The following is an 11901-nucleotide window of genomic DNA, read 5'->3' as shown; positions in this document are numbered from 1 at the left end:
CCCATGCCTTTGTAGCAAACATGGCTATTAATACAATGAAAAGGGCCAAGGTAAGGTATCTAGAGGTGTGGCCCATAGATGTTCAATTCCGATGGGCCGACAAGAGGACTGATTTAGGGCACGCCTAGGTAAGCAGTAGGAAAAGGGATTATGAGCCAAGATATGCCAAGGATTGCCCTATTAAATTCATTTCAAGAGGAATTGCAACAAAAGAGGAACCAAAAGAAGGAACAAGCCATAAGCATGTGGACTGCAGGCTCCGGACTCAGAGGCAATTTGGATGCACAAAATTTTTAGAACAACAACAACTTTGGGCTTCACTGTCCACCGTCATCGCCAGGTGTTGGGGGGGGGCCATCCAACCCATTGGCCGCCTGCCCGGTGCCTAGATCGCCGCCCAGGCTGACCCGTTGTGCAACAAACTATTAGAGTTTGAATATTCTTATTTTGTGACAAACTTGTAGCCATTTCTTGGCAACGGGTAGTACCCAGATGGATGTAAGTGGAAAAGGGGATTATCCAAAGATGTATGGATTAGAGGATAAGGAATATAGGAGAGAGTGGAGTGAGCAGTTCATGATGTTAAGAGAAAACGTGGTGTATGAGATATGTGGAGGAGATTCACTCAAAGAATACAAGAAAATATCTTGTTTATTAAGTTGTTTATGAATACAACTAGGCTTCTTGCTCAATACAAAATGCCTCCTAGCTTCACCTTTAAATAGGTGAGCTAGTGGACCTTAAGTCCCTTCACACACACACCCTTCTCCTCCCCTTTTACATAACCTTAGTCTCTTAATACCCCCCCTCAATACCAACTATGAAAAGAATTGGAATAGGTGGTATTGGACATAGGATGCCTTTATAACATTAGGCGTACAAGGTTAGGAATATAGGTGTGGTTACATTGAGATTTAAAACAATTTCTCAGTGGAGTTAGAGGCTAATACAAAGTTAGCCTCTAACTCTTTGTTAGGACATTTAGAATTGGGATATTTGATCCAACAATTATTTGCCAAATGACCCACCTTTTTGCAATGGACACATCTTACTTTGATCACTTGATGTGACAAAGCTTGTTCGATATTCGATGAAGTTGTTGCATTTGAAGATTCAGCTCCTCCCTTTGGCCTCTTTTCTTCATCAAGACAAGATTGAATGACTCCTTCAAGGGTGGGATTAGGTATGTTCTTCAGGGTGGTGACTACGGTGGGGTACACCTTCTTGACTGCTTTTAGCAAAACTGCCATTGCATCATCTTCATCCATTCTCGTATTTACCAATGCAAGCTGAGCCATAAGGCCCTTCAAGTGAGAGATGAAAGCTCCAATGCCATCTCCCTCTTTGAGTTCCAAGCTGAAAAATTCAATTTTGAGTGAGATCTTGGAATTCTTACCACGAGCTCCATAGAGCTTATCAAGCTCATCCCGTTTCTCCTTTGCAATCGGAAGCTGGTCCACATGGTGAATGAGAGCCTCATCAAGATGGAGCATGATGATGGCTTGTGCCCTCTCATCATCCTCAATATCTTCAGCCTTAGTTCGATCAATAACCTTAGTGCCGGAGATGAATGGCCAAAAACCTTTGGACATCATCTTGTACTTGACAAGGACTTGCCAAGTGTGGAAGCCCTCTACCGAGAACTTCTTGATTTGGGTGTTGTCCTTTGACATTGGGTATTGAAGGGGATTACTAGAGAGTAATGGGCTGATTTATAAAGAAGAAAAAACCAGAAATTTTGATGTTTTGGCTTAAGTAGAAAGAGAAAGGCTTATGAGAGTGCAACAACCCTTAATCAAGCTAAGGATGTTGCATAAAAAGGAGATTAAGAAGGTAAATTTTATGGTTTAGCACTTAGGGCTTATGCCCAACCATGAATACTAATTGAGAGAGCTTAATTAGTGTTAAGAAACACTTTCTTTGGTGATTAAAATCACCATTAGTGTTTAGCAACACTATTAGTGCTTAAAAGCACATTATTAGTATCTAATGATACTCGTGTTGGTGATTAGATTCACCAACATTAGTGTTCAAGACACACTTAGTGTTTAGAAACACTCTTAAGAGGCTCTCCTTTGCTAGATTAATAGCATGATTAGTGTTAATCAACACTTATTAGTGTTTATGAACACTTTTAACAAAAGCTTGAGCAAGCTTCCATGGAAAAACTAGTAGGCGCCTGATTTTTTTCTTTCCACGAGCGTTCTACGCCTTCATTTCAGCTGAGATTTGTGCTGTGGACCTGTGAGGTTTAGGGCTTCAAAAGCCCTAAGCTAATGTAGCTTGAAGGGCACCACACAAGGCAAATTCGTGTACGACATTCAGCACTATTGAAAAAACGCACCTGTCTGTAAGAAACGCACCTGTCTGTAAGAAACACAATGCCGAGATGTACCACGTGCGTATCGCCATTGTGAATAGTTGAGCTGAAGCGCCTTGAGCTGATGATGATCTCTCTAGAAGAAAGCAGACGCTGAAACACTTTCTACATCCCTCCCCACGTCCTCCACTGATGGCTGGTGCAGAGAGGCTATGGAGATTGAGAAGAAAAGGTTCAAAAAATGGAGAACTTCCACCACACAACCTAGCTCAAGATACCATGTTAAGAGAAAACGTGGTGTATGAGATATGTGGAGGAGATTCACTCAAAGAATACAAGAAAATATCTTGTTTATGACTACAACTAGGCTTCTTGCGCAATACAAAATGCCTCCTAGCTTCACCTTTAAATAGGTGAGCTAGTGGACCTTAAGTCCCTTCACACACACACCCTTCTCCTCCCCTTTTACATAACCTTAGTCTCTTAATACATGAGCTGAGCTCTTGCTGCTAAAGCATTATATTGTATTGTTCAAGCTATTACTGAAGAATGACACATGGGTTTGTCTTGTCTTATCTCCGTTGCACTTTGCATAGGTTTGTCTATTCTACATTCATTATGTGTTAAGTGTATTCCTATTTGGACGTGGACTCCAGTCTGGATTCATGACAGACATAGGAACTAACTTGTTTGTAGTCATGATTAACTTCATGAGCTTAGGCATACATGTAGCTTAACGTCTTAGCATTGGCTTATTGCATTGGATACAACTGCATTGGTTGGCTACATTGGGTACATCTACATTACTCAGCTGCATTAGTCGTTGGGTATAGATACATTGGGTACATCTACATTACTCAGATGCATTAGTCGTTGGGTATAGCTACATTAGGTACAACTACATTAGTCGCTGCATTAGGTATAAGTACATTGGGTACAACTGCATTAGTCGGTTGTATTGGGTACAGCTGCATTAGTCGGTTGCATTGGGTACAGCTGCATTAGTCGGTTGCATTGGGTATAGCTGCATTAGTCGTCATTGCATTAGTATCGTTGCATTGGGTACAACTGCATTAGTCGTCATTGCATTAGTATCGTTGCATTGGGTACAACTGCATTAGTCGTCACTCTTCTAGAGCCGACTAGGTGGTTAGGAACCACTTAAGTGCTCGGTCATACCAACACACTCCTCCGACTTCTCTGAAGGTAGTGTCAACACATGGGTTAAAGGTAGAACCCATTGCTATCCACTCTTGCTTAAGTTTTCGGATTCTACCGAAGGCATGTCTTTTAGTCTCTAGCCCATCTTTTGTTTGGCATTGATGGCTTGGTTACAAAGGCTTGTCGTGTGGACTTTCTTCACTTCGAAATGTAGGAGTTCCCTTCATAGAAGCCTTGCACTTTAGTAGGTTGGTTGGGACCCAATAGAATGTAAGCTATGTTGGTGCTCAAGCTAGCGTTCAAGTTCGTTACCTTTAACTTTGGAGATTGGGGTGTGGTCTGTGAGGTTTTTGGGACCCAAGCGGAAGGTTTCCTATCATAGAAGCCTTGCACTTCTAACATCTTGACGGGGATCCAACGGAGCTCATGGGTTGCATAAAATTCTGTTGTATAGGGCTCCTGCTTGGCAAATCTCTTTAGATTTATAAGCCTCTAGCTAAATGGTGGCTACTACCACGTCTTTTCTTGGGCATCATACTTTCATTGGCTAGTTACGGTCATGGTACTCCTAGGCATTCACTCCTTCTAGGGTTGTTTAGGTGAGGTTTGGGGGGTGTTCATCAATAAGGTTTTGGTTATTTGTGATCCATTATGGTTTGAGGGGTGGTCAATGTGGTGAAGAGGAGGAGTGTTGAGTATTAGGGGGTGGTAAACATGGTGAGGCAAGAGGAGTGTTGAGCGCGTTAAGGGGAGGGAGGCTAAGGATGGCTTGTGATGGTAACCATTCCATGGGGAAGCTTGAGTTATGGTTGGGGAAGCTTGAGTTATGGTTGCCAATCACGACAAAGATAGTGGTGGGGCTACAATCCATCCCCTCCTAAGGATGATGCTCTCTTTCATTGTCTGTACCTACAAGGGTCACATAAAACTTGCAAGGCGTAGGTTTAGTTCTAATATATAAAATTTAGCTTTAAAACAAGCAATCATACATTGGGAATTCTTTACCGTATTGTAATGGTTGCAACAACCATTACCATGCGGTAGTTGCTGTAGTAATGGTTGTTGTAAATGATGCCATGGATGGGTGCCATAATGAGGTCTATGTCTCCCAAGATAACACATTGTGGTGGCTAGCCCTAGTGTCAACTAAGGCAAGCCATACAGTTATGTGGTCTTTTTTGGGGTACTTTAGGTCAAGAGGTGAGCGGGTTCCGCCGTTGGTTCCATTTCCAATACATCAAGCATAAACAAATATGTGATTTTGGCATTGTCCAATAGTGCAAACCTTGTCCCAAGCTTTTGTGCAAGAGTGTCCATGGTTTCTGGAATGTGAATCCAATCCTGAGATTTGGCAACCTCCCTAGGAGGGGTTCATATTCTTGATCCTCATCTTCACCATCTCACATCTTGTTATAAGCTCTACAAATATCAATTGACATGGTCAAAGTGGTTGTGTTAGATTCATTGGCGAGAATGCCTCAACCCATGGGATAAGTCTTCTCTATTTTTAAGTTTATTTTCAAGGGCTGGTTACCCTATCACATATAGCCTTCTTAAGAATGGTCATGGGGGTAACATAGCTCCAAGAACTAGCTCTTTTTGTAGCTTCTTAAGCTATATAACCTTTGGCATACTCTAAGGTTCCCTTACTTGTTCTATGATGACTCTTGAATGCGGTCAGGAATACACTCAAGCCCGGTCAATGGTTTATATTCAACCACCTACTAAAGTACTAGCTCCAATTGACCTACACCTTCCTTACAAGTGCTTGGGCTTGTTTCATTTGCTCCTTGGGGTACTCTTTGAGTTTTTTTGGGAATGTTTGTGTAGTCAATGGGTTTCTTCTCTTTAGGAAGAGCTAGTTTAAGCTGGTTTCAGCAAGAGATTGCTTGTCGTCTCCAAGAGGGAGGTAGCTTCTTTTTAGAAAGAGCTAGTTTAAGCGAGAGATTGCTTGTCGTCTCCAAGAGGGAGGTAGCTTCTTTTTAGAAAGAGCTAGTTTAAGCGAGAGATTGCCCATTGTCTCTAAGAGCGAGGCAGCTTCGGAGCTATCATCTACTTGTTTTAGTTGCTCCTTCTCCAATGTAGGGTTGGGGTACTCCAAGTTTCTTTAGAAGATTTGTGTAGTCAATGGGTTTCTTCTCTTTAGGACAACTAGTTTGAGCGGGAGATCACCCGTTTGTCTCCAAGAGGGAGGGAGATTTGGAGTTATTGTCATGTCAAGACCACTTTTAATAGTCATGACATCATTCTCTTTGAAAATTGTCCATGCATTGCATAAAGTCCAGCGGCTTCGGTGCTCATTCGAGCAAGTAAGATGATAAAGTGCTGTTAGGCAACTGAAATCATGTTAACCTACGAAGTGGTTAACATCCTTCCGTTGACTTTCTCCACTACACCCAATGACACATGACTACCATGCCCATCTAGAATGAGCAAGTGCCCATTACAAAAATTGAGACTTCTCACCATTGCATTATGAGAGTGGTCCAACAATGCACAAAAGAGCTCCTCAATCATTCATGCTTTCTTTTGCATTGCCACCCAAAACAGCTTCTTCGTAGCCACTAAAATGTAGTACCCTAGAATAACTTGACCATCAACATCGCTAGACAAAGTATGGCCATTTATTCCCTATAACCACTACTCAAGCCATATATTGCATAAGACCCTTTTCATCCCCTCATCTCTTGAACCTTGGAACCCGCTTTCATTCAAATCTAATTAGATAATAAAGGACTCTCAAGTTATTATGAAAAGAAGTCATCACAACCTCAAGTCTAATTGGATAATAAAGGACTCTCAAGTTATTATGAAAAGAAGTCATCACAACCTCAAATCTAATTGGATAATAAAGGACTCTCAAGTTATTATGAAAAGAAGTCATCACACAACCTCAGGCTAAAAATTGATAGACCCTGTTTGCTTTAGGTCTAGCCATTGTGGCGGTGCTTGAGAATCCCATCTCACGAGCTCTTCTTGGAAATCCCTTGGGTGAAAAGATTCCCTAGTTTGTCAGTTTTATGCTACCTCAAGCTTTACATCAATGACAGAGAATGCACAATGAGATTCACACTTGTGAAAGCACCACTCAACTAAGGCATCCTCCTCTTCTAAATTCCATACATTATGGAGCACTTTCTCAAAGTGATCTGATGGGTTATGACTGCTTTTGCCACATCACCTTCCATCCACTCCTCTAATAACTATATTTGCTTGTGTTGGCTCACTAGCGGCGCATAGTCTTGGACACCATTGGTTTGCGTGGTTTATGTGGCTGAGCTATAAGATGCAAGTTCTTGGCTTGTGAATTTAGTGATACCAAATAATCCTAGTTGTCTTTTGTGCATCATGTCGGTGTAAGAACAAATGCATCATTGTCAAGTAATCTATGTGATAAAGTTTGTGCTACAAAATTAGCATTTTTTTCTATTATTAACATTGAAAAACATTCATATCTACAGTGGGGATTTTTTAAAACCATGCTTATGGATCATGGCATATATAAGCCCTCTATAAGCCTCATGTGTAGATTTTGTACATTCATTGGATCCTCTAATTAATAGGAGATTTGTATATTAGGGGATCCTAAAATGTCTCAAAAATGTATAAAGGGGGTTTTATGTGGGGTTTGTATTTATAAGCCTCCTTTAGAGTATGTACACGTGTAGAATTCAAAATATAGGAGGATGAATGCATACATACATTGGACCCTTTGATAAATAAGAGATTTTATACATTAGGGGATCCAAAAACGTGTCGAAAATGTAAAAGGGGCTTTTCATATGGGGCTTGAACATAGGTGATAGGAACATTTCTTAAAGAGTGACTTTATAGGTATCGAAAATGTTATAATAGGTCGTTGAATGGCAAGGTACTTTATAATAGATTTAACCCTTTTTTGGTTGGGTTAAGGCACACATTCAATTGGCGTTATTTTGACACTAAAATATGTCACTTAATTAGGACATGGCACCTTCACCTTGTAATGCATTTTTACCAATTAAAATTAAAGAAAACGAACCATTGATTATTGTAGCCCTTGCTTTAAGGAATGGATTTTTGGGTAGTTATACATGTGGTCATTCGTTAATGTGCTGATACATGTAGATGCATACATTTGAGAGTACGCTGTTGTGTTTACTAAGCTATTACCTAGCTTAGTACACCAGTGGAATCACATGTATTATTGTTTGGAAACCGCACAAGTCTTTGTTAATCAATCTATGTTCACTAGGTAGTAACATGTTGGAATATCATTCTCAGTGTGTAGAAATATAAGCAAACAACATAAGACTACAATAAGAAATTCCTATTATTTATCGATACTGAACAAGAACATAGCAAACCACACAAACTTTGGTTGGGTATAATGGCCATAACATGTTCACAAGGCACTAACATGTTGGAAATTCATTCTCACTGTGTAGAAACGTAAACAAACAACGTAAGACTACAGTATGGAATTTCGATTGTTTATTAGTACAGAACAAGAAAATAGCAAACCACATGAACTTAGGTTAGGTATAATGGCCATACCGATTGGAGTGTGCATTGCTGCGACGAACGCCCATCAACATCTTGCTTTTGTGTCCTACAGTGATCAATGCCAATCCTCTTCAACACACTCGTGCTGTGCTTGTAGCTTTTCAACGATGTCAACACTCCTCTTCAATGATGTCAACACTTGCCAATTCCACAAGTGTAGCATCTCCAATTTTGTGAGGAGGAAAAACAAGAGGGCTTTTGTTTCTAGTTATGCCAATTTCCAAAGCTTGAGTTTTTCAGCCAATCACATGATGACTATGCTTCAAGGCTTGTTTTTGCATTCCTAGCACCTTCATTGAGTTGTACTTATGTTATTAGTTGAAAAAAAGATATTTAGGTACATATGCCACGAATCGGATCTTCGGCAGCCTGCCATCTTCCAGTGTTCCTGTCTTGGCAACAGCATTGGTACGGTGAAAGTGCTCCACGTACACCAAGCTGGAGATTGAAGGATTTTAAAGCAGATTCAGGTAAAGAGAAGACAAGACGCAGAAAGAGCAGGCAAGACACAAGGAAGGTGCAGAGGTTATGACGTTCTCTGAGCTCGCGTAGGTTCAACGGGCGATGGCGATGCTCGGAGATGTCAGTGCTTTCCGAGCTTCCAACCGGCCATCTTTGCTGCAACCCGAGTTTTCCAAAGAATGGCGAGATAACCTCATCCCCCTTCCTCACCGCGTCCCTCCCACATGGCCTTTTCGGCGTCTTCCTGCTGAATCATGCACCTCTGCATCGTTGAAAATCGCCATCAAAACCTCACAAAGGCACAGAAGAAGCCCCCGATCATCAGGAGGACGAAGATCATCTTCCAAACGTTTTCTAGGGTTAGGGTTTGGTTTAGGGTTTCAAGGTCGACATGGCAAGCATTTGGAAAGCTTTCATGGTCTCCAGGTTTACTTCGATCATCGCCATAGCTCATCTGTTCCAGAAAGAATGGAGAAACATCTGCTAATTCATAGATCATCTCCAGCCACAGCGGAAAGACATTTGCTGAATCAGATTCCTTCCAATGATCGCACAAGAAAGTGTGGCACTCTTATACTGGTTGCTTGCAACCCTCGTGATGGAGTTGACATTGAGAATCTTGGTTTAGTAGAAAGCTTGGGAGGGAAGAATGGTCACTGTGGATCATCTGTTGGTGATGCAGATAACCTTCTAGCTGAGTCTGGAGGCAGACCTGATAGGTTAGAAAGTAGTGTGCAGGTCGATGGGAGTGACAAGGAAGGGGGCACAGTGGCAGACAAGGCTGCTGTTAAAGAGGATGGCCTTTCTGTTGAGCATCTCAGGGGATTGCTCCAATCTGCATTGGAAGAACTGGAAATAGCCAGATCGAATAGCTCTAAAATTGAGGAAGATGCGCAAGCTATAGCAGAAAGAGCAATTGCACTGCGTGATGAAGCTGCTGATGCAGAAACGAAGGCTGAGAATGTGATGGCCATGGTGGACAAGATCTCAGGCGAAGAATCTGGGACAGAGGAGCTTCTTCTGAAGGCAAGAGCTCTGTTAGCAGAAGCAGAGGCACAAGTGACCAATGCTGAAAAAGCACTGATGGAGGCACGAGAAAGACTGAAGGATCAGCAACTGATCACCTCTGGAGAGGGGGTAGGTAATATGGTTGAAGATGCATCCATGCAAGATGGCATTGCGAATCTTTCTTCTGGCATGGCTGAATCATTGAAAGATGTTAATGATGCAGAGAATGCCAAGGATACATCACCAGAGGAAACATCCACAATACTGCAGGAAGAACAAGAACTAAGTGCAGCTGAGGCAGAGCTGAAGGCTCGTGGGCTCACCCTTGCACAGTATGAGGAGGATCTTCTACGCATTAAGAGCTCAAGGTCAGAGCTTCAAAAAGAGGCTTTGAAAATGTCAGCAGCTGCAAAGTTGGCAAGAGCGGATGCTGTGGAAGCAGACGAGGAAGTTGCTCAAGTAATGTCCTTGGCGGAGCAGGCTGTTGCTTTAGAAGTTGATGCAGCACAAATGGTATGCCTTGCTGAGATAGCCCTCCAGAAGGCAGAAAAACTTGCACTTGAGGCAGCACCATCTGATGCAACTTTGGCAGGAGTGGTGCATTCGGGTGGGATTGCAGTAGATGAGTCAGATAAAGGAGTCACGAGTATACCTGTTCATGAAACATCACCTGAAGGAATTGGCTTCGACAAGTCAGTCGTGAAAGAAATTGTTCATAGCAGCGATGGTCGTGACATTGGCTCTGAGCAAGGACTAGAGTTGGAACAAAAAATGCTTGTATATACACCTTTTGGAGTCGAAGAGGCCACTGGTGAGGTTGGGAGAAAGGCATCTGAAACTTTGAAAGTAGAAGCAGGTATTTTGCAGGAGACTGAGGTTGAGAAGCCTAAGATGGCACACCAGCAAAAGAAGGAGAATGTGAAAGAGGGCCCTCCTGCTGGAGCTCCCAAGTCGTCAATGAAGAGATCTTCTCGCTTCTTTTCTGCTTCGTATTTCTCTTATAATGATGACGAAGCAGAATTCACTCCGACCACTTTTTTCCATGGAATGAAACAGCAAATTCTGAAGGTGTCAGTTGGCTTGCTATTACTTTGCGGAGGGTATGTATGCCAGGTTTTGTCTTCTCTAGTTATCAAATAATATGAACTCTCCCTGGATATCTTACCCTAAAGAGCTTTGTTAACATGAGTGGCATCATCATGCTTTTTTTTTCTTAACCAAAGTACTGATTGAATCCATCTTTTCAGGAGTCTATATTTGAAGAATAGGATGGAAAATAATGCACAGCTAGCTGAACGTACAGAGTTTGTTGCTAGTTTTGAAGAGGTTACCACTAGTGCAAAGCCCCTCATGAGGGAGTTGCGGAAGCTTCCAAAAAGGGTGCAGAGGGTTCTTGAAAAGATTCCACACCAGGAGGTAGTTTTACATCTTTTGTCAGAGTCAGCTACTTAATCCATTGAATCACTATCTCCTCCCTCTCAATGCAAGAATATGGAGTACTAATTAAAGCAAGCTCCTATGCCTCCAGTACAAGTCAACATTGAACCTTCCTATTCAGGACAGCAGCCTTGTCTTTTGTTTAAGTCTAGGTGGCTTGCTTAGGACAGGTCTTTGATCTCTGGGCTACACGTTTCATGCGTTAGGATTGAACTAAACTTATTGGACATAGCTCACTTGGTTTCAGAACTGTTCACTTGGTTTCAGAGCTTTGCTCATGTACAAAGATGATTTATGTTTGGCTCTGTGGTCCAGTTCATGCATGCAGCACGTTGCAATCTTCAGCCAAAAGCCACATATGGAGTCCAAGAGCTTGGTGTATCATAGCTCTCGAGCTCAAAGCACTGTTTGTATTTGACTATTGGCCTGAATTTAGATTCTATACGAGCAGCATGTGGAACCAGTTCCAGTTTTGTTGCTGAGATCAAGGTGCTAGAAGCCAATAGCATTATGGACTTGCTCAAAAGATTTTTGAGTCAGTCAAAGCTGTGATTGCCAAGGCTCTTTTAGCATATGCCAAGCAAGCCAATAAGTACAGGGTTAACATCAAGTACATAAAAAGGTGCCCCCTGCTGGCGGAGCCCTAGCCTGCAGTCGCTGAAAAAGAAGCTCCTTCCAAGGCTCAGCGCCTGGAAGCAGCCCCTGAACAATAAGCTTCCCCAATAAGGCTCTACTGTGATCAACTGGATCTATAATGCCCAAGCCTCCCTGGGCCAGCGGCGGAAGAGTAATGACTGCCCAAGCAACCTTAGCCCGGACTGGCTGACCGTCTCGCCCAGACCAAAGAAAGTTCCTGATCAGCCTCTGTACCTGGCTGATGCAAGAGCTCGAGAAGATCCAGCAGACGTGATGTACCACATGGTCGCTAAAAGCACCTAATTTGTCACCACCACCCTCCCAGCCAAGGA

The 11901-nt window shown here is 42.4% G+C and overlaps 1 protein-coding gene across 3 annotated transcripts in view; it reads left to right on the top strand.

Annotated features, from left to right (window-relative positions):
- The first annotated feature begins 8311 nt into the window (after nt 1-8311).
- LOC147625897 (K(+) efflux antiporter 2, chloroplastic-like) overlaps nt 8312-11901 on the top strand; it is a 103813-nt gene continuing 100223 nt past the window's right edge. For all 3 annotated transcript variants that reach the window (XR_015268737.1, XM_086817445.1, XM_086817444.1), the window contains exons 1-2: nt 8312-10596; nt 10744-10912. Coding sequence is in view for 2 of the 3 variants with exons in the window: in XM_086817445.1 (XP_086673571.1) it covers nt 8591-10596; nt 10744-10912 (2175 nt within the window). In the remaining variant the exon portion in view is untranslated. The remainder of the gene's footprint in view (nt 10597-10743; nt 10913-11901) is intronic.

This window comes from Cibotium barometz, chromosome 23, assembly GCF_041138505.1.
Source record: "Cibotium barometz isolate CiBa-2024 chromosome 23, ASM4113850v1, whole genome shotgun sequence".
Classification (NCBI taxonomy): Eukaryota; Viridiplantae; Streptophyta; class Polypodiopsida; order Cyatheales; family Cibotiaceae; genus Cibotium; species Cibotium barometz.
The sequence above is the reverse complement of the archived record's forward strand: the minus strand, read 5'-3'. Positions and strand labels throughout refer to the sequence as shown.